General features: G+C 47.3%; 1 protein-coding gene across 1 annotated transcript in view; it reads left to right on the top strand.

Annotated features, from left to right (window-relative positions):
* The window catches only part of LOC140125904 (receptor-type tyrosine-protein phosphatase O-like), a 297,842-nt gene that overhangs the window by 230,340 nt on the left and 44,104 nt on the right, over positions 1-23,398 (top strand). The window contains exons 22-23 of the mRNA XM_072144801.1: positions 6,445-6,579; positions 6,875-6,997. Coding sequence (XP_072000902.1) covers positions 6,445-6,579; positions 6,875-6,997 — 258 coding nt within the window. The remainder of the gene's footprint in view (positions 1-6,444; positions 6,580-6,874; positions 6,998-23,398) is intronic.

Genomic DNA, 23,398 nt, shown 5'->3' with positions numbered 1-23,398 from the left:
CTAGTGGTGGTGTATAATGTGTATGTAGTGATCTCCCCCTAGTGGTGGTGTATAATCTGTATGTAGTGATCTCCTCCTAGTGGTGGTGTATAAACTGTATATAGTGATCTCCCCCTAGTGGTGGTGTATAATCTGTATGTAGTGATCTCCCCCTAGTGGTGGTGTATAATATGTATGTAATGATCTCCCCCTAGTGGTGGTGTATAACCTGTATGTAGTGATCTTCTCCTAGTGGTGGTGTATAATCTGTAAGTAGTGATCTCTTCCTAGAGGTGGTGTATAATGTGTATGTAGTGATCTCCCCCTAGTGGTGGTGTATAATATGCATGTAGTGATCTCCCCCTAGTGGTGGTGTATAATCTGTATGTAGTGATCTCCCCCTAGTGGTGGTGTATAATGTGTATGTAGTGATCTCCTCCTAGTGGTGGTGTATAATGTGTATGTAGTGATCTCCCCCTAGTGGTGGTGTATAATCTGTATGTAGTGATCTCCTCCTAGTGGTGGTGTATAATCTGTATGTAGTGATCTCCCCCTAGTGGTGGTGTATAATGTGTATGTAGTGATCTCCCCCTAGTGGTGGTGTATAATGTGTATGTAGTGATCTCCCCCTTGTGGTGGTGTATTATCTGTATGTAGTGATCTCCCCCTAGTGGTGATGTATAATGTGTATGTAGTGATCTCCCCCTAGTGGTGGTGTATAATCTGTATGTAGTGATCTCCTCCTAGTGGTGGTGTATAATGTGTATGTAGTGATCTCCCCCTTGTGGTGGTGTATAATGTGTATGTAGTGATGTCCCCCTTGTGGTGGTGTATTATCTGTATGTAGTGATCTCCCCCTAGTGGTGGTGTATAATCTGTATGTAGTGATCTCCTCCTAGTGGTGGTGTATAATCTGTATGTAGTGATCTCCTCCTAGTGGTGGTGTATAATGTGTATGTAGTGATCTCCCCCTAGTGGTGGTGTATAATGTGTATGTAGTGATCTCCCCCTAGTGGTGGTGTATAATCTGTATGTAGTGATCTCCTCCTAGTGGTGGTGTATAATCTGTATGTAGTGATCTCCCCCTAGTGGTGGTGTATAATGTGTATGTAGTGAGCTCCCCCTAGTGGTGGTGTATAATGTGTATGTAGTGATCTCCCCCTTGTGGTGGTGTATTATCTGTATGTAGTGATCTCCCCCTAGTGGTGATGTATAATGTGTATGTAGTGATCTCCCCCTAGTGGTGGTGTATAATCTGTATGTAGTGATCTCCTCCTAGTGGTGGTGTATTATCTGTATGTAGTGATCTCCCCCTAGTGGTGGTGTATAATCTGTATGTAGTGATCTCCTCCTAGTGGTGGTGTATAATCTGTATGTAGTGATCTCCTCCTAGTGGTGTTGTATAATGTGTATGTAGTGATCTCCCCCTAGTGGTGGTGTATAATGTGTATGTAGTGATCTCCCCCTAGTGGTGGTGTATAATGTGTATGTAGTGATCTCCCCCTAGTGGTGGTGTATAATGTGTATGTAGTGATCTCCCCCTAGTGGTGGTGTATAATCTGTATGTAGTGAGCTCCCCCTAGTGGTGGTGTATAATCTGTATGTAGTGATCTCCCCCTAGTGGTGGTGTATAATGTGTATGTAGTGATCTCCCCCTAGTGGTGGTGTATAATCTGTATGTAGTGATCTCCCCCTAGTGGTGGTGTATAATGTGTATGTAGTGATCTCCCCCTAGTGGTGGTGTATAATCTGTATGTAGTGATCTCCCCCTAGTGGTGGTGTATAATCTGTATGTAGTGATCTCCTCCTAGTGGTGGTGTATAATCTGTATGTAGTGATCTCCCCCTAGTGGTGGTGTATAATCTGTATGTAGTGATCTCCCCTTAGTGGTGGTGTATAATGTGTATGTAGTGATCTCCCCTAGTGGTGGTGTGTAATCTGTATGTAGTGATCTCCTCCTAGTGGTGATGTATAATCTGTATGCAGTGATCTCCCCCTAGTGGTGGTGTATAATGTGTATGTAGTGATCCCCCCCTAGTGGTGGTGTATAATCTGTATGTAGTGATCCCCTCCTAGTGGTGGTGTATAATGTGTATGTAGTGACCTCCCCCTAGTGGTGGTGTATAATGTGTATGTAGTGATCTCCCCCTAGTGGTGGTGTATAATCTGTATGTAGTGATCTCCCCCTAGTGGTGGTGTATAATCTGTATGTAGTGATCTCCTCCTAGTGGTGGTGTATAATCTGTATGTAGTGATCTCCCCCTAGTGGTGGTGTATAATCTGTATGTAGTGATCTCCCCCTAGTGGTGGTGTATAATGTGTATGTAGTGATCTCCCCTAGTGGTGGTGTGTAATCTGTATGTAGTGATCTCCTCCTAGTGGTGATGTATAATCTGTATGCAGTGATCTCCCCCTAGTGGTGGTGTATAATGTGTATGTAGTGATCTCCTCCTAGTGGTGGTGTATAATGTGTATGTAGTGATCTCCCCCTAGTGGTGGTGTATAATCTGTATGTAGTGATCTCCCCCTAGTGGTGGTGTATAATCTGTATGTAGTGATCTCCCCCTAGTGGTGGTGTATAATGTGCATGTAGTGATCTCCCCCTAGTGGTGGTGTATAATGTGTATGTAGTGATCTCCTCCTAGCGGTGGTGTATAATCTGTATGTAATGATCTCCTCCTATTGGTGGTGTATAATGTGTAGTGATCTCCCTCTAGTGGTGGTGTATAATGTGTATGTAGGGATCTCCCCCTAGTGGTGGTGTATAATCTGTATGTAGTGATCTCCTCCTAGTGGTGGTGTATAATCTGTATGTAGTGATCTCCTCCTAGTGGTGATGTATAATGTGTATGTAGTGATCTCCCCCTAGTGGTGGTGTATAATGTGTATGTAGTGAGCTCCCCCTAGTGGTGGTGTATAATCTGTATGTAGTGATCTCCCCCTAGTGGTGGTGTATAATGTGTATGTAGTGATCTCCCCCTAGTGGTGGTGTATAATGTGTATGTAGTGATCTCCCCCTAGTGGTGGTGTATAATGTGTATGTAGTGATCTCCTCCTAGTGGTGGTGTATAATGTGTATGTAGTGATCTCCTCCTAGTGGTGGTGTATAATGTGTATGTAGTGATCTACCCCTAGTGGTGGTGTATAATGTGTATGTAGTTATCTCCTCCTAGTGGTGGTGTATAATGTGTATGTAGTGATCTCCTCCTAGTGGTGGTGTATAATGTGTATGTAGTGATCTCCCCCTAGTGGTGGTGTATAATGTGTATGTAGTGATCTCCTCCTAGTGGTGGTGTATAATGTGTATGTAGTGAACTCCTCCTAGTGGTGGTGTATAATGTGTATGTAGTGATCTCCTCCTAGTGGTGGTGTATAATGTGTATGTAGTGATCTCCCCCTAGTGGTGGTGTATAATCTGTATGTAGTGATCTCCCCCTAGTGGTGGTGTATAATGTGTATGTAGTGAGCTCCCCCTAGTGGTGGTGTATAATGTGTATGTAGTGATCTCCTCCTAGTGGTGGTGTATAATGTGTATGTAGTGATCTCCCCCTAGTGGTGGAGTATAATCTGTATGTAGTGATCTCCTCCTAGTGGTGGTGTATAATGTGTATGTAGTGATCTCCTCCTAGTGGTGATGTATAATGTGTATGTAGTGATCTCCCCCTAGTGGTGGTGTATAATCTGTATGTAGTGATCTCTCCCTAGTGGTGGTGTATAATCTGTATGTAGTGATCTCTCCCTAGTGGTGGTGTATAATCTGTATGTAGTGATCTCCCCCTAGTGGTGGTGTATAATGTGTATGTAGTGATCTCCCCCTAGTGGTGGTGTATAATGTGTATGTAGTGATCTCCCCCTAGTGGTGGTGTATAATGTGTATGTAGTGATCTCCCCCTAGTGGTGGTGTATAATGTGTATGTAGTGATCTCCCCCTAGTGGTGGTGTATAATGTGTATGTAGTGATCTCCTCCTAGTGGTGGTGTATAATGTGTATGTAGTGATCTCCCCCTAGTGGTAGTGTATAATGTGTATGTAGTGATCTCCCCCTAGTGATGGTGTATAATGTGTATGTAGTGATCTCCCCCTAGTGGTGGTGTATAATGTGTATGTAGTGATCTCCTCCTAGTGGTGGTGTATAATCTGTATGTAGTGATCTCCTCCTAGTGGTGGTGTATAATGTGTATGTAGTGATCTCCCCCTAGTGGTGGTGTATAATCTGTATGTAGTGATCTCCCCCTAGTGGTGGTGTATAATCTGTATGTAGTGATCTCCCCCTAGTGGTGGTGTATAATGTGTATGTAGTGATCTCCCCCTAGTGGTGGTGTATAATGTGTATGTAGTGATCTCCCCCTAGTGGTGGTGTATAATGTGTATGTAGTGATATCCTCCTAGTGGTGGTGTATAATGTGTATGTAGTGATCTCCTCCTAGTGGTGGTGTATAATGTGTATGTAGTGATCTCCTCCTAGTGGTGGTGTATAATCTGTATGTAGTGATCTCCCCCTAGTGGTGGTGTATAATGTGTATGTAGTGATCTCCTCCTAGTGGTGGTGTATAATGTGTATGTAGTGATCTCCTCCTAGTGGTGGTGTATAATCTGTATGTAGTGATCTCCCCCTAGTGGTGGTGTATAATGTGTATGTAGTGATCTCCTCCTAGTGGTGGTGTATAATGTGTATGTAGTGATCTCCTCCTAGTGGTGGTGTATAATGTTTATGTAGTGAGCTCTCCCTAGTGGTGGTGTATAATGTGTATGTAGTGATCTCCTCCTAGTGGTGATGTATAATGTGTATGTAGTGATCTCCCCCCTAGTGGTGGTGTATAATGTGTATGTAGTGATCTCCTCCTAGTGGTGGTGTATAATGTGTATGTAGTGATCTCCCCCTAGTGGTGGTGTATAATGTGTATGTAGTGATCTCCTCCTAGTGGTGGTGTATAATGTTTATGTAGTGATCTCCCCCTAGTGGTGGTGTATAATGTGTATGTAGTGATCTCCTCCTAGTGGTGGTGTATAATGTGTATGTAGTGATCTCCCCCTAGTGGTGGTGTATAATGTGTATGTAGTGATCTCCTCCTAGTGGTGATGTATAATGTGTATGTAGTGATCTCCCCCCTAGTGGTGGTGTATAATGTGTATGTAGTGATCTCCTCCTAGTGGTGGTGTATAATGTGTATGTAGTGATCTCCCCCTAGTGGTGGTGTATAATGTGTATGTAGTGATCTCCTCCTTGTGGTGGTGTATAATCTGTATGTAGTGATCTCCCCCTAGTGGTGGTGTATAATGTGTATGTAGTGAGCTCCCTCTAGTGGTGGTGTATAATGTGTATGTAGTGATCTCCCCCTAGTGGTGGTGTATAATGTGTATGTAGTGATCTCCTCCTAGTGGTGGTGTATAATGTGTATGTAGTGATCTCCCCCTAGTGGTGGTGTATAATGTGTATGTAGTGATCTCCTCCTAGTGGTGGTGTATAATGTGTATGTAGTGCTCTCCTCCTAGTGGTGGTGTATAATGTGTATGTAGTGATCTCCCCCTAGTGGTGGTGTATAATGTGTATGTAGTGATCTCCCCCTAGTGGTGGTGTATAATGTGTATGTAGTGATCTCCTCCTAGTGGTGGTGTATAATGTGTATGTAGTGATCTCCTCCTAGTGGTGGTGTATAATGTGTATGTAGTGATCTCCTCCTAGTGGTGGTGTATAATGTGTATGTAGTGAGCTCCCTCTAGTGGTGGTGTATAATCTGTATGCAGGGAGCTCCCCCTAGTGGTGGTGTATAATGTGTATGTAGTGATCTCCCCCTAGTGGTGGTGTATAATGTGTATGTAGTGATCTCCTCCTAGTGGTGGTGTATAATCTGTATGTAGTGATCTCCCCCTAGTGGTGGTGTATAATGTGTATGTAGTGATCTCCCCCTAGTGGTGGTGTATAATCTGTATGTAGTGATCTCCTCCTAGTGGTGGTGTATAATGTGTATGTAGTGATCTCCCCCTAGTGGTGGTGTATAATGTGTATGTAGTGATCTCCCCCTAGTGGTGGTGTATAATGTGTATGTAGTGACCTCCCCCTAGTGGTGGTGTATAATGTGTATGTAGTGATCTCCCCCTAGTGGTGGTGTATAATGTGTATGTAGTGATCTCCCCCTAGTGGTGGTGTATAATGTGTATGTAGTGATCTCCTCCTAGTGGTGGTGTATAATGTGTATGTAGTGATCTCCTCCTAGTGGTGGTGTATAATATGTATGTAGTGATCTCCCCCTAGTGGTGGTGTATAATGTGTATGTAGTGATCTCCTCCTAGTGGTGGTGTATAATGTGTATGTAGTGATCTCCTCCTAGTGGTGGTGTATAATGTGTATGTAGTGATCTCCTCCTAGTGGTGGTGTATAATCTGTATGTAGTGATCTCCCCCTAGTGGTGGTGTATAATCTGTATGATTAGTGACATGGATAACTTACCTTCTTCTCTGATGCAGGGGTACAACTCCTTACAAGAATACATTGCAACGCAGGGGCCTCTTCCGGACACAAGAAACGACTTCTGGAAGATGATCCTCCAGCAGAAGTCACAAGTGGTGGTGATGCTGACTCAGTGTAATGAGAAGAGACGGGTAAATCCATGTAATTGGTCTGTGCCCCTGTCCCTGGACATTATCTCCCTCCTAGTCCACAGCCTTAGGCACAATAATCCCCATAAGGTAACAGGGGAACCCTATATTACAGATAAAGTAACAAACCAGTCCAGCTCCTCATTAACCCCTCTCAGGATTGCTATACTATAGGGGCCACGTGGTGGTCTCATTGCCAAGTAGATCTCGCTCTTATTTGGGAACATTACACTATAAGTGGGACAGTGCGCCCCCCAAATGACCCGTTATAATTGTGATCCCCACTTGTACATTGCAGATAAAATGTGACCACTACTGGCCATTTACTACCGAGCCGGTGACCTACGGAGACATAACGGTGGAGATGGTGTCCGAGGAGGAGCAGGCGGACTGGGCTTTGCGGGTCTTCAGAGTCTCACATGTGAGTAGTGGCCCGGTCACGGAGGAAACTACAGGTCCAAAAAGCTTTATACACTGCTGGTAAATTGGACCCTGGTCGTTGGAGTCCAGCTGGACCACCACAAGGGACTTGGCTAATTCAGGCACCTAAATCCATTCATACATCACTGAGGATTTCCTGAGAACTTCGTCCCTCTCACATCAGTATTCACCAGAACTGCCAAACCTGCATCGGGAGGGACAGATGTGTATGTGTCTGGTAGTACTGGCTGTATACAGGATGTGTCTGGTAGTACTGGCTGTATACAGGATGTAACTGGAAGTACTGGCTGTATACAGGATGTGTCTAGTAGTACTGGCTGTATACAGGATGTGTCTGGTAGTACTGGCTGTATACAAGTTGTGTCTGGTAGTACTGGCTGTATACAGGATGTGTCTGGTAGTACTGGCTGTATACAGGATGTGTCTGGTAGTACTGGCTGTATACAGGTTGTGTCTGGTAGTACTGGCTGTATACAGGTTGTGTCTGGTAGTACTGGCTGTATACAGGATGTGTCTGGTAGTACTGGCTGTATACAGGATGTGTCTGGAAGTAGCCGGGCTGTGGTAGTACTGGCTGTATACAGGATGTGTCTGGTAGTACTGGCTGTATACAGGATGTGTCTGGTAGTAGACGGGCTGAGGTATTACTGGCTATATACAGGATGTGTCTGGTAGTACTGGTTGTATACAGGATGTGTCTGGTAGTACTGGCTGTATACAGGATGTGTCTGGTAGTACTGGCTGTATACAGGATGTGTCTGGTAGTACTGGCTGTATACAGGTTGTGTCTGGTAGTACTGGCTGTATACAGGTTGTGTCTGGTAGTACTGGCTGTATACAGGATGTGTCTGGTAGTACTGGCTGTATACAGGATGTGTCTGGAAGTAGCCGGGCTGTGGTAGTACTGGCTGTATACAGGATGTGTCTGGTAGTACTGGCTGTATACAGGATGTGTCTGGTAGTAGACGGGCTGAGGTATTACTGGCTGTATACAGGATGTGTCTGGAAGTACTGGTTGTATACAGGATGTGTCTGGTAGTACTGGCTTTATACAGGATGTGTCTGGAAGTAGCCGGGCTGTGGTAGTACTGGCTGTATACAGGATGTGTCTGGTAGTACTGACTGTATACAGGATGTGTCTGGAAGTAGCCGGGCTGTGGTAGTACTGGCTGTATACAGGATGTGTCTGGAAGTAGCCGGGCTGAGGTATTACTGGCTGTATACAGGATGTGTCTGGAAGTACTGGTTGTATACAGGATGTGTCTGGAAGTACTGGCTGTATACAGGATGTGTCTGGTAGTACTGGCTGTATACAGGATGTGTCTGGAAGTAGCCGGGCTGTGGTAGTACTGGCTGTATACAGGATGTGTCTGGAAGTAGCCGGGCTGAGGTATTACTGGCTGTATACAGGATGTGTCTGGAAGTACTGGCTGTATACAGGATGTGTCTGGTAGTACTGGTTGTATACAGGAAGTGTCTGGTATTACTGGCTGTATAAAGGATGTTTCTGGAAGTACTGGCTGTATACAGGATGTGTCTGGTAGTACTGGCTGTATACAGGATGTGTCTGGTAGTACTGGCTGTATACAGGATGTGTCAGGTAGTAGCCGGGCTGAGGTAGTACTGGCTGTATACAGGATGTGTCTGGTAGTAGCTGGGCTGAGGTATTTCTGGCTGTATACAGGTTGTGTTTGGTAGCAGCTGGGCTGAGGTAGTACTGGCTGTATACAGGATGTGTCTGGTAGTAGCTGGGCTGAGGTAGTATTGGCTGTATACAGGATGTGTCTGGAAGTAGCTGGGCTGAGGTAGTAATGGCTGTATACAGGATGTGTCTGGTAGTAGCTGGGCTGAGGTAGTACTGGCTGTATACAGGATGTGTCTGGTAGTAGCAGGGCTGAGGTAGTACTGGCTGTATACAGGATGTGTCTGGTAGTAGCCGGGCTGAGGTAGTACTGGCTGTATACAGGATGTGTCTGGTTTTAGCTGGGCTGAGGTATTTCTGGCAGTATACAGGTTGTGTCTGGTAGTAGCTGGGCTGAGGTAGTACTAGCTGTATACAGGATGTGTCTGGTAGTAGCCGGGCTGAGGAAGTACTGGCTGCATATAGGATGGGTCTGGTATTACTGGCTGTATACAGATTGTGTCTGGTAATAGCTGGCCTGAGGTAGTACTGGCTGTATACAGAATGTGTCTGGTTTTAGCTGGGCTGAGGTATTTCTGGCTGTATACAGGATGTATCTGGTAGTAGCTGGGCTGAGGTAGTACTGGCTGTATACAGGATGTGTCTGGTAGTAGCCGGGCTGAGGTAGTACTGGCTGTATACAGGAGGTGTCTGGTAGTAGCTGGGCTGAGGTAGTACTGGCTGTATACAGGATGTGTCTGGTAGTAGCCGGGCTGAGGTAGTACTGGCTGTATACAGGATGTGTCTGGTAGTAGCCGGGCTGAGGTAGTACTGGCTGTATACAGGATGTGTCTGGTAGTAGCTGGGCTGAGGTAGTACTGGCTGTATACAGGATGTGTCTGGTAGTAGCCTGGCTCTGGTTGCATTGGCTGTATACAGGATGTGTCTGGTAGTAGCCGGGCTGAGGTAGTACTGGCTGTATACAGGATGTGTCTGGTAGTAGCTGGGCTTAGATAATACTGGCTGTATACAGGATGTGTCTGGTAGGAGCTGGGCTTAGGCAGTACTGGCTGTATACAGGATGTGTCTGGTATTACTGGCTGTATACAGGATGTGTCTGGTGGTACTGGCTGTATACAGGATTTGTCTGGAAGTAGCCGGGCTGAGGTATTACTGGCTGCATACAGGATGTGTCTGGTAGTAGCTGGGCTGAGGTAGTACTGGCTGTATACAGGATGTGTCTGGTAGTACTGGCTGTATACAGGATGTGTCTGGTAGTACTGGCTGTATACAGGATGTGTCTGGAAGTAGCCGGGCTGAGATATTACTGGCTGTATACAGGATGTGTCTGGTAGTACTGGTTGTATATAGGATGTGTCTAGAAATACTGGCTGTGTACAGGATGTGTCTGGTAGTACTGGTTGTATACAGGAAGTGTCTGGTATTACTGGCTGTATACAGGATGTGTCTTGAAGTACTGGCTGTATACAGGATGTGTCTGGTATTACTGGCTGTATACAGGATGTGTCTGGAAGTACTGGCTGTATACAGGATGTGTCTGGTATTACTGGCTGTATACAGGATGTGTCTGGTATTACTGGCTGTATACAAGATGTGTCTGGTGGTACTGGCTGTATACAGGATGTGTCTGGAAGTAGCCGGGCTGAGGTATTACTGGCTGTATACAGGATGTGTCTGGTAGTACTGGCTGTATACAGGATGTGTCTGGTAGTACTGGCTGTATACAGGATGTGTCTGGAAGTAGCCGGGCTGAGGTATTACTGGCTGTATACAGGATGTGTCTGGTAGTACTGGTTGTATACAGGATGTGTCTGGAAGTACTGGCTGTATACAGGATGTGTCTGGTAGTACTGGCTGTATACAGGATGTGTCTGGTAGTACTGGCTGTATACAGGATGTGTCTGGAAGTACTGGCTGTATACAGGATGTGTCTGGTAGTACTGGCTGTATACAGGATGTGTCTGGTAGTACTGGCTGTATACAGGATGTGTCTGGTAGTACTGGCTGTATACAGGATGTGTCTGGTATTACTGGCTGTATACAGGATGTGTCTGATGGTACTGGCTGTATACAGGATGTGTCTGGAAGTAGCCGGGCTGAGGTATTACTGGCTGTATATAGGATGTGTCTGGTAGTACTGGCTGTATACAGGATGTGTCTGGTGGTACTGACTGTATACAGGATGTGTCTGGAAGTAGCCGGGCTGAGGTATTACTGGCTGTATACAGGATTTGTCTGGTAGTACTGGCTGTATACAGGATGTGTCTGTAGTACTGGCTGTATACAGGATGTGTCTGGAAGTAGCCGGGCTGAGGTATTACTGGCTGTATACAGGATGTGTCTGGTAGTACTGGTTGTATATAGAACGTGTCTGGTATTACTGACTGTATACAGGATGTGTCTGGAAGTACTGGCTGTATACAAGATGTGTCTGGTATTACTGGCTGTATACAGGATGTGTCTGGTATTACTGGCTGTATACAGGATGTGTCTGGTGGTACTGGCTGTATACAGGATGTGTCTGGAAGTAGCCGGGCTGAGGTATTACTGGCTGTATAAAGGATGTGTCTGGTAGTACTGGCTGTATACAGGATGTGTCTGGAAGTAGCCGGGCTGAGGTATTACTGGCTGTATACAGGATGTGTCTGGTAGTACTGGTTGTATACAGGATGTGTCTGGAAGTACTGGCTGTATACAGGATGTGTCTGGAAGTACTGGCTGTATACAGGATGTGTCTGTTAGTAGCTGGGCTGAGGTAGTACTGGCTGTATACAGGATGTGTCTGGTAGTAGCCGGGCTGAGGTAGTACTGGCTGTATACTGGATGTGTCTGATTTTAGCTGGGCTGAGGTAGTACTGGCTGTATACAGGATGTGCTGGTAGTAGCTGGGCTGAGGTATTTCTGGCTGTATACAGGATGTGTCTGGTAGTAGCCGGGCTGAGGTAGTACTGGCTGTATACAGGATGTGTCTGGTAGTAGCTGGGCTGAGGTAGTACTGGCTGTATACAGGTTGTGTCTGGTAGTAGCTGGGCTGAGGTAGTACTGGCTGTATACAGGATGTGTCTGGTAGTAGCCGGGCTGTGAAAGTATTGGCTGTATACAGGATGTGTCTGGAAGTAGCTGGGCTGTGAAAGTACTGGCTGTATACAGGATGTGCTGGTAGTAGCTGGGCTGTGGTAGTACTGGCTGTATACTGGATGTGTCTGGTAGTAGCCAGGCTTAGGTAGTACTGGCTGTATACAGGATGTGCCTGGTAGTAGCTGGGCTGAGGTAGTACTGGCTGTATACCGGATGTGTCTGGTAGTAGCCGGGCTGAGGTAGTACTGGCTGTATACAGGATGTGCTGGTAGTAGCTGGGCTAAGTTATTACTGGCTGAATACAGGATGTGCCTGGTAGTAGCTAGGCTGAGGTAGTACTGGCTGTATACAGGATGTGTCTGGTAGTAGCTGGGCTGTGGTAGTACTGGCTGTATACAGGATGTGTCTGGTAGTAGCCGGGCTGAGGTAGTACTGGCAGAATACAGGATGTGCCTGGTAGTAGCTAGGCTGAGGTAGTACTGGCTGTATACAGGATGTGTCTGGTAGTAGCCGGGCTGCGGTAGTACTGGCTGTATACAGGATGTGTCTGGTAGTAGCTGGTCTGAGGTAGTACTGGCTGTATACAGGACGTGTCTGGTAGTAGCTGAGCTGAGATAGTACTGGCTGTATACAGGATGTGTCTGGTAGTAGCTGTGTGAGGTAGTACTGGCTGTATACAGGATGTGTCTGGTAGTAGCCGGGCTAAAGTAGTACTGGCTGTATACAGGATGTGTTTGGTAGTAGCTAGGCTGAGGTAGTACTGGCTGTATACATGATGTGTCTGGTAGTAGCTGGGCTGAGGTAGTACTGGCTGTATACAGGATGTGTCTGGTAGTAGCTGAGTTAGTACTGGCTGTATACAGGATGTGTCTGGTAGTAGCTGAGGTAGTACTGGCTGTATACAGGATGTGTCTGGTAGTAGCTGGGCTGAGATAGTACTGGCTGTATACAGGATGTGTTGGTAGTAGCTGGGCTGTGGTAGTACTGGCTGTATACTGGATGTGTCTGGTAGTAGCTGGGCTGAGGTAGTACTGGCTGTATACAGGATGTGTCTAATAGTACTGGCTGTATACAGGATGTGTCTGGTAGTACTGGCTGTATACAGGATGTGTCTGGTAGTATCTGGTCTGAGGTAGTACTGGCTATATACAGGATGTGTCTGGTAGTAGCTGGGCTGAGGTATTACTGGCTGTGTACAGGATGTGTCTGGTAGTAGCTGGGCTGAGGTAGTACTGGCTGTATACAGGATGTGTTTGGTAGTAGCTGGGCTGAGATAGTACTGGCTGTATACAGGATGTGTCTGGTAGTAGCCGGGCTGAGGTAGTACTGGCTGTATACAGGATGTGTCTGATAGTAGCGGGGCTGAGGTAGTACTGGCTGTATACAGGATGTGTCTGGTAGTAGCTGGGCTGAGGTAGTACTGGCTGTATACAGGATGTGTCTGGTAGTAGCCGGGCTGAGATAGTACTGGCTGTATACAGGATGTGTCTGGTAGTAGACGGGCTGAGGTAGTACTGGCTGTATACAGGATGTGTCTGGTTTTAGCTGGGCTGAGGTATTTCTGGCTGTATACAGGATGTGTCTGGTAGTAGCTGGGCTGAGGTAGTACTGGCTGTATACAGGATGTGTCTGGTAGTAGCCAGGCTGAGGTAGTACTGGCTGTATACAGGATGTGTCTGGTAGTAGCTGGGCTGAGGTAGTACTGGCTGTATACAGGATGTGTCTGGTATTACTGGCTGTATACAGGATGTGCCTGGTATTACTGGCTGTATACAGGATGTGTCTGGTAGTAGCCAGGCTGAGGTAGTACTGGCTGTATACAGGATGTGTCTGGTTTTAGCTGGGCTGTGGTATTTCTGGCTGTATACAGGATGTGTCTGGTAGTAGCTGGGCTGAGGTAGTACTGGCTGTATACAGGATGTGTCTGGTAGTAGCCAGGCTGAGGTAGTACTGGCTGTATACAGGATGTGTCTGTTAGTAGCTGGGCTGAGGTAGTACTGGCTGTATACAGGATGTGTCTGGTAGTAGCCGGGCTGAGGTAGTACTGGCTGTATACAGGATGTGTCTGGTAGTAGCCGGGCTGAGGTAGTACTGGCTGTATACAGGATGTGTCTGGTAGTAGCCAGGCTGAGATAGTACTGGCTGTATACAGGATGTGTCTGGTAGTAGCTGGGCTGAGGTAGTACTGGCTGTATACTGGATGTGTCTGATTTTAGCTGGGCTGAGGTATTTCTGGCTGTATACAGGTTGTGTCTGGTAGTAGCTGGGCTGAGGTAGTACTGGCTGTATAGAGGATGTGTCTGGTAGTAGCCGGGCTGTGAAAGTATTGGCTGTATACAGGATGTGTCTGGAAGTAGCTGGGCTGTGAAAGTACTGGCTGTATACAGGATGTGCTGGTAGTAGCTGGGCTGTGGTAGTACTGGCTGTATACTGGATGTGTCTGGTAGTAGCCAGGCTTAGGTAGTACTGGCTGTATACAGGATGTGCCTGGTAGTAGCTGGGCTGAGGTAGTACTGGCTGTATACCGGATGTGTCTGGTAGTAGCTGGGCTGAGGTAGTACTGGCTGTATACAGGATGTGTCTGGTAGTAGCCGGGCTGAGGTAGTACTGGCTGTATACAGGATGTGTCTGGTAGTAGCCGGGCTGAGGTAGTACTGGCTGTATACAGGATGTGTCTGGTAGTAGCGGGGCTGAGGTAGTACTGGCTGTATACAGGATGTGCTGGTAGTAGCTGGGCTAAGTTATTACTGGCTGAATACAGGATGTGCCTGGTAGTAGCTAGGCTGAGGTAGTACTGGCTGTATACAGGACGTGTCTGGTAGTAGCTGAGCTGAGATAGTACTGGCTGTATACAGGATGTGTCTGGTAGTAGCTGGGCTGAGGTAGTACTGGCTGTATACAGGATGTGTCTGGTAGTAGCCGGGCTAAAGTAGTACTGGCTGTATACAGGATGTGTTTGGTAGTAGCTAGGCTGAGGTAGTACTGGCTGTATACAGGATGTGTTTGGTAGTAGCTAGGCTGAGGTAGTACTGGCTGTATACAGGATGTGTCTGGTATAGCTGGGCTGAGGTAGTACTGGCTGTATACAGGATGTGTCTGGTATAGCTGGGCTGAGTTAGTACTGGCTGTATACAGGATGTGTCTGGTAGTAGCTGGGCTGAGGTAGTACAGGCTATATACAGGATGTGTCTGGTAGTAGCCGGGCTGAGGTAGTACTGGCTGTATACAGGATGTGTCTGGTAGTAGCCGGGCTGAGGTAGTACTGGCTATATACAGGATGTGTCTGGTAGTAGCTGGGCTGAGGTAGTACTGGCTGTATACAGGATGTGTCTGGTAGTAGCTGAGTTAGTACTGGCTGTATACAGGATGTGTCTGGTAGTAGCTGAGGTAGTACTGGCTGTATACAGGACGTGTCTGGTAGTAGCTGAGCTGAGATAGTACTGGCTGTATACAGGATGTGTCTGGTAGTAGCTGTGCTGAGGTAGTACTGGCTGTATACAGGATGTGTCTGGTAGTAGCCGGGCTAAAGTAGTACTGGCTGTATACAGGATGTGTCTGGTAGTAGCTGGGCTGAGGTAGTACTGGCTGTATACAGGATGTGTCTGGTAGTAGCTGAGTTAGTACTGGCTGTATACAGGATGTGTCTGGTAGTAGCTGAGGTAGTACTGGCTGTATACAGGATGTGTCTGGTAGTAGCTGGGCTGAGATAGTACTGGCTGTATACAGGATGTGTTGGTAGTAGCTGGGCTGTGGTAGTACTGGCTGTATACTGGATGTGTCTGGTAGTAGCTGGGCTGAGGTAGTACTGGCTGTATACAGGATGTGTCTAATAGTACTGGCTGTATACAGGATGTGTCTGGTAGTACTGGCTGTATACAGGATGTGTCTGGTAGTATCTGGTCTGAGGTAGTACTGGCTGTATACAGGATGTGTCTGGTAGTAGCTGGGCTGAGGTATTACTGGCTGTGTACAGGATGTGTCTGGTAGTAGCTGGGCTGAGGTAGTACTGGCTGTATACAGGATGTGTTTGGTAGTAGCTGGGCTGAGATAGTACTGGCTGTATACAGGATGTGTCTGGTAGTAGCCGGGCTGAGGTAGTACTGGCTGTATACAGGATGTGTCTGATAGTAGCAGGGCTGAGGTAGTACTGGCTGTATACAGGATGTGTCTGGTAGTAGCTGGGCTGAGGTAGTACTGGCTGTATACAGGATGTGTCTGGTAGTAGCCGGGCTGAGGTAGTACTGGCTGTATACAGGATGTGTCTGGTAGTAGACGGGCTGAGGTAGTACTGGCTGTATACAGGATGTGTCTGGTTTTAGCTGGGCTGAGGTATTTCTGGCTGTATACAGGATGTGTCTGGTAGTAGCTGGGCTGAGGTAGTACTGGCTGTATACAGGATGTGTCTGGTAGTAGCCAGGCTGAGGTAGTACTGGCTGTATACAGGATGTGTCTGGTAGTAGCTGGGCTGAGGTAGTACTGGCTGTATACAGGATGTGTCTGGTATTACTGGCTGTATACAGGATGTGCCTGGTATTACTGGCTGTATACAGGATGTGTCTGGTAGTAGCCGGGCTGAGGTAGTACTGGCTGTATACAGGATGTGTCTGGTAGTAGCCGGGCTGAGGTAGTACTGGCTGTATACAGGATGTGTCTGGTTTTAGCTGGGCTGAGGTATTTCTGGCTGTATACAGGATGTGTCTGGTAGTAGCTGGGCTGAGGTAGTACTGGCTGTATACAGGATGTGTCTGGTAGTAGCCAGGCTGAGGTAGTACTGGCTGTATACAGGATGTGTCTGTTAGTAGCTGGGCTGAGGTAGTACTGGCTGTATACAGGATGTGTCTGGTAGTAGCCGGGCTGAGGTAGTACTGGCTGTATACAGGATGTGTCTGGTAGTAGCCGGGCTGAGGTAGTACTGGCTGTATACAGGATGTGTCTGGTAGTAGCCAGGCTGAGATAGTACTGGCTGTATACAGGATGTGTCTGGTAGTAGCTGGGCTGAGGTAGTACTGGCTGTATACTGGATGTGTCTGATTTTAGCTGGGCTGAGGTATTTCTGGCTGTATACAGGTTGTGTCTGGTAGTAGCTGGGCTGAGGTAGTACTGGCTGTATACAGGATGTGTCTGGTAGTAGCCGGGCTGTGAAAGTATTGGCTGTATACAGGATGTGTCTGGAAGTAGCTGGGCTGTGAAAGTACTGGCTGTATACAGGATGTGCTGGTAGTAGCTGGGCTGTGGTAGTACTGGCTGTATACTGGATGTGTCTGGTAGTAGCCAGGCTTAGGTAGTACTGGCTGTATACAGGATGTGCCTGGTAGTAGCTGGGCTGAGGTAGTACTGGCTGTATACCGGATGTGTCTGGTAGTAGCCGGGCTGAGGTAGTACTGGCTGTATACAGGATGTGCTGGTAGTAGCTGGGCTAAGTTATTACTGGCTGAATACAGGATGTGTCTGGTAGTAGCTGGCTGAGGTAGTACTGGCTGTATACAGGACGTGTCTGGTAGTAGCTGAGCTGAGATAGTACTGGCTGTATACAGGATGTGTCTGGTAGTAGCTGGGCTGAGGTAGTACTGGCTGTATACAGGATGTGTCTGGTAGTAGCCGGGCTAAAGTAGTACTGGCTGTATACAGGATGTGTTTGGTAGTAGCTAGGCTGAGGTAGTACTGGCTGTATACAGGATGTGTTTGGTAGTAGCTAGGCTGAGGTAGTACTGGCTGTATACAGGATGTGTCTGGTATAGCTGGGCTGAGGTAGTACTGGCTGTATACAGGATGTGTCTGGTATAGCTGGGCTGAGTTAGTACTGGCTGTATACAGGATGTGTCTGGTAGTAGCTGGGCTGAGGTAGTACAGGCTATATACAGGATGTGTCTGGTAGTAGCCGGGCTGAGGTAGTACTGGCTGTATACAGGATGTGTCTGGTAGTAGCCGGGCTGAGGTAGTACTGGCTATATACAGGATGTGTCTGGTAGTAGCTGGGCTGAGGTAGTACTGGCTGTATACAGGATGTGTCTGGTAGTAGCTGAGTTAGTACTGGCTGTATACAGGATGTGTCTGGTAGTAGCTGAGGTAGTACTGGCTGTATACAGGATGTGTCTGGTAGTAGCTGGGCTGAGATAGTACTGGCTGTATACAGGATGTGTTGGTAGTAGCTGGGCTGTGGTAGTACTGGCTGTATACTGGATGTGTCTGGTAGTAGCTGGGCTGAGGTAGTACTGGCTGTATACAGGATGTGTCTAATAGTACTGGCTGTATACAGGATGTGTCTGGTAGTACTGGCTGTATACAGGATGTGTCTGGTAGTATCTGGTCTGAGGTAGTACTGGCTGTATATAGGATGTGTCTGGTAGTAGCTGGGCTGAGGTATTACTGGCTGTGTACAGGATGTGTCTGGTAGTAGCTGGGCTGAGGTAGTACTGGCTGTATACAGGATGTGTTTGGTAGTAGCTGGGCTGAGATAGTACTGGCTGTATACAGGATGTGTCTGGTAGTAGAGGGGCTGAGGTAGTACTGGCTGTATACAGGATGTGTCTGGTTTTAGCTGGGCTGAGGTATTTCTGGCTGTATACAGGATGTGTCTGGTAGTAGCTGGGCTGAGGTAGTACTGGCTGTATACAGGATGTGTCTGGTAGTAGCCAGGCTGAGGTAGTACTGGCTGTATACAGGATGTGTCTGGTAGTAGCTGGGCTGAGGTAGTACTGGCTGTATACAGGATGTGTCTGGTATTACTGGCTGTATACAGGATGTGCCTGGTATTACTGGCTGTATACAGGATGTGTCTGGTATTACTGGCTGTATACAGGATGTGTCTGGTGGTACTGGCTGTATACAGGATGTGTCTGGAAGTAGCCGGGCTGAGGTATTACTGGCTGTATACAGGATGTGTCTGGTAGTAGCTGGGCTGAGGTAGTACTTGCTGTATACAGGATGTGTCTGGTAGTACTGGATGTATACAGGATGTGTCTGGTAGTACTGGCTGTATACAGGATGTGTCTGGTAGCACTGGCTGTATACAGGATGTGTCTGGAAGTAGCCGGGCTGAGGCATTACTGGCTGTATACAGGATGTGTCTGGTAGTACTGGTTGTATACAGGATGTGTCTGGAAGTACAGGCTGTTTACAGGATGTGTCTGGTAGTACTGGTTGTATACAGGAAGTGTCTGGTATTACTAGCTGTATACAGGATGTGTCTGGAAGTACTGGCTGTATACAGGATGTGTCTGGTATTACTGGCTGTATACAGGATGTGTCTGGTGGTACTGGCTGTATACAGGATGTGTCTGGAAGTAGCTGGGCTGAGGTAGTACTGGCTGTATACAGGATGTGTCTGGTAGTAGCCGGGCTGTGAAAGTATTGGCTGTATACAGGATGTGTCTGGAAGTAGCTGGGCTGTGAAAGTACTGGCTGTATACAGGATGTGCTGGTAGTAGCTGGGCTGTGGTAGTACTGGCTGTATACTGGATGTGTCTGGTAGTAGCCAGGCTTAGGTAGTACTGGCTGTATACAGGATGTGCCTGGTAGTAGCTGGGCTGAGGTAGTACTGGCTGTATACCGGATGTGTCTGGTAGTAGCCGGGCTGAGGTAGTACTGGCTGTATACAGGATGTGCTGGTAGTAGCTGGGCTAAGTTATTACTGGCTGAATACAGGATGTGCCTGGTAGTAGCCAGGCTTAGGTAGTACTGGTTGTATATAGGATGTGTCTGGTAGTAGCCGGGCTGAGGTAGTACTGGCTGTATACTGGATGTGTCTGGTAGTAGCCAGGCTTAGGTAGTACTGGCTGTATATAGGATGTGTCTGGTAGTAGCCGGGCTGAGGTAGTACTGGCTGTATACAGGATGTGTCTGGTAGTAGCCGGGCTGAGGTAGTACTGGCTGTATACAGGGTGTGTCTGGCAGTAGCCGGGCTGAGGTAGTACTGGCTGTATACAGGACGTGTCTGGTAGTAGCTGAGCTGAGATAGTACTGGCTGTATACAGGATGTGTCTGGTAGTAGCTGGGCTGAGGTAGTACTGACTGTATACAGGATGTGTCTGGTAGTAGCCGGGCTAAAGTAGTACTGGCTGTATACAGGATGTGTTTGGTAGTAGCTAGGCTGAGGTAGTACTGGCTGTATACAGGATGTGTTTGGTAGTAGCTAGGCTGAGGTAGTACTGGCTGTATACAGGATGTGTCTGGTATAGCTGGGCTGAGGTAGTACTGGCTGTATACAGGATGTGTCTGGTAGTAGCTGGGCTTAGGTAGTACTGGCTGTATACAGGATGTGTCTGGTATTACTGGCTGTATACAGGATGTGCCTGGTATTACTGGCTGTATACAGGATGTGTCTGGTATTACTGGCTGTATACAGGATGTGTCTGGTGGTACTGGCTGTATAAAGGATGTCTCTGGAAGTAGCCGGGCTGAGGTATTACTGGCTGTATACAGGATGTGCTGGTAGTAGCTGGGCTGTGGTAGTACTGGCTGTATACTGGATGTGTCTGGTAGTAGCCAGGCTTAGGTAGTACTGGCTGTATACAGGATGTGCCTGGTAGTACTGGATGTATACAGGATGTGTCTGGTAGTACTGGATGTATACAGGATGTGTCTGGTAGTACTGGCTGTATACAGGATGTGTCTGGTAGTACTGGCTGTATACAGGATGTGTCTGGAAGTAGCCGGGCTGAGGCATTACTGGCTGTATACAGGATGTGTCTGGAAGTACTGGCTGTTTACAGGATGTGTCTGGTAGTACTGGTTGTATACAGGAAGTGTCTGGTATTACTAGCTGTATACAGGATGTGTCTGGAAGTACTGGCTGTATACAGGATGTGTCTGGTATTACTGGCTGTATACAGGATGTGTCTGGTGGTACTGGCTGTATACAGGATGTGTCTGGAAGTAGCCGGGCTGAGGTATTACTGGCTGCATACAGGATGTGTCTGGTAGTACTGGCTGTATACAGGATGTGCTGGTAGTACTGGCTGTATACAGGATGTGTCTGGAAGTAGCCGGCTGAGGTATTACTGGCTGTATACAGGATGTGTCTGGTAGTACTGGTTGTATACAGGATGTGTCTGGAAGTACTGGCTGTATACAGGATGTGTCTGGTAGTACTGGCTGTATACAGGATGTGTCTGGAAGTACTGGCTGTATACAGGATGTGTTTGGTGTTACTGGCTGTATACAGGATGTGTCTGGAAGTAGCCGGGCTGAGGTATTACTGGCTGTATACAGGATGTGTCTGGTAGTACTGGCTGTATACAGGATGTGTCTGGTGGTACTGGCTGTATACAGGATGTGTCTGGAAGTACTGGCTGTATACAGGATGTGTCTGGTGGTACTGGCTGTATACAGGATGTGTCTGGAAGTAGCCGGGCTGAGGTATTACTGGCTGTATACAGGATGTGTCTGGTAGTACTGGCTGTATACAGGATGTGTCTGGTGGTACTGGCTGTATACAGGATGTGTCTGGAAGTAGCCGGGCTGAGGTATTACTGGCTGTATACAGGATGTGTCTGGTAGTACTGGCTGTATACAGGATGTGTTTGGTATTACTGGCTGTATACAGGATGTGTCTGATGGTACTGGCTGTATACAGGATGTGTCTGGAAGTAGCCGGGCTGAGGTATTACTGGCTGTATACAGGATGTGTCTGGTAGTAGCTGGGCTGAGGTAGTACTGGCTGTATACAGGATGTGTCTGGTAGTACTGGATGTATACAGGATGTGTCTGGTAGTACTTGCTGTATACAGGATGTGTCTGGTAGTACTGGCTGTATACAGGATGTGTCTGGAAGTAGCCGGGCTGAGGTATTACTGGCTGTATACCGGATGTGTCTGGTAGTACTGGTTGTATACAGGATGTGTCTGGAAGTACTGGCTGTATACAGGATGTGTCTGGTAGTACTGGTTGTATACAGGAAGTGTCTGGTATAACTAGCTGTATACAGGATGTGTCTGGAAGTACTGGCTGTATACAGGATGTGTCTGGTATTACTGGCTGTATACAGGATGTGTCTGGTGGTACTGGCTGTATACAGGATGTGTCTGGAAGTAGCCGGGCTGAGGTATTACTGGCTGCATACAGGATTTGTCTGGTAGTACTGGCTGTATACAGGATGTGTCTGGTAGTACTGGCTGTATACAGGATGTGTCTGGAAGTAGCCGGGCTAAGGTATTACTGGCTGTATACAGGATGTGTCTGGTAGTACTGGTTGTATACAGGATGTGTCTGGAAGTACTGGCTGTATACAGGATGTGTCTGGTAGTACTGGCTGTATACAGGATGTGTCTGGAAGTACTGGCTGTATACAGGATGTGTCTGGTGGTACTGGCTGTATACAGGATGTGTCTGGAAGTAGCCGGGCTGAGGTATTACTGGCTGTATACAGGATTTGTCTGGTAGTAATGGCTGTATACAGGATGTGTCTGGTGGTACTGGCTGTATACAGGATGTGTCTGGAAGTAGCCGGGCTGAGGTATTACTGGCTGTATACAGGATGTGTCTGGTAGTACTGGCTGTATACAGGATGTGTCTGAAAGTAGCGGGGCTGAGGTATTACTGGCTGTATACAGGATGTGTCTGGTAGTACTGGCTGTATACAGGATGTGTCTGGTGGTACTGGCTGTATACAGGATGTGTCTGGAAGTAGCCGGGCTGAGGTATTACTGGCTGTATACAGGATGTGTCTGGTAGTACTGGCTGTATAGAGGATGTGTCTGGTAGTACTGGTTGTATACAGGATGTGTCTGGAAGTACTGACTGTATACAGGATGTGTCTGGTAGTACTGGTTGTATACAGGACGTGTCTGTTATTACTGGCTGTATAGATGATGTGTCTGCAAGTACTGGCTGTATACAGGATGTGTCTGGTATTACTGGCTGTATACAGGATGTGTCTGGTATTACTGGCTGTATACAGGATGTGTCTGGTGGTACTGGCTGTATACAGGATGTGTCTGGAAGTAGCCGGGCTGAGGTATTACTGGCTGTATACAGGATGTGTCTGGTAGTACTGTCTGTATACAGGATGTGTCTGGTGGTTCTGGCTGTATACAGGATGTGTCTGGAAGTAGCCGGGCTGAGGTATTACTGGCTGTATACAGGATGTGTCTGGTAGTACTGGCTGTATACAGGATGTGTCTGGAAGTACTGGCTGTATACAGGATGTGTCTGGTAGTACTGGTTGTATACAGGATGTGTCTGGAAGTACTGGCTGTATACAGGATGTGTCTGGTAGTACTGGTTGTATACAGGAAGTGTCTGGTATTACTGGCTGTATACAGGATGTGTCTGGTATAACTGGCTGTATACAGGATGTGTCTGGTATTACTGGCTGTATACAGGATGTGTCTGTTATTACTGGCTGTATACAGCATGTGTCTGGTGGTACTGGCTGTATACAGGATGTGTCTGGAAGTAGCCGGGCTGAGGTATTACAGGCTGTATACAGGATGTGTCTGGTAGTAGCTGGGCTGAGGTAGTACTGGCTGTATACAGGATGTGTCTGGTAGTACTGGATGTATACAGGATGTGTCTGGTAGTACTGGCTGTATACAGGATGTGTCTGTTAGTACTGGCTGTATACAGGATGTGTCTGGAAGTACTGGCTGTATACAGGATGTGTCTGGAAGTAGCCGGGCTGAGGTATTACTGGCTGTATACAGGATGTGTCTGGTAGTACTG

This window comes from Engystomops pustulosus, chromosome 4, assembly GCF_040894005.1.
Source record: "Engystomops pustulosus chromosome 4, aEngPut4.maternal, whole genome shotgun sequence".
NCBI lineage: Eukaryota > Metazoa > Chordata > Amphibia > Anura > Leptodactylidae > Engystomops > Engystomops pustulosus.
Note: the sequence above shows the minus strand (reverse complement) of the source record. Positions and strands in the feature narration are given on the sequence as shown.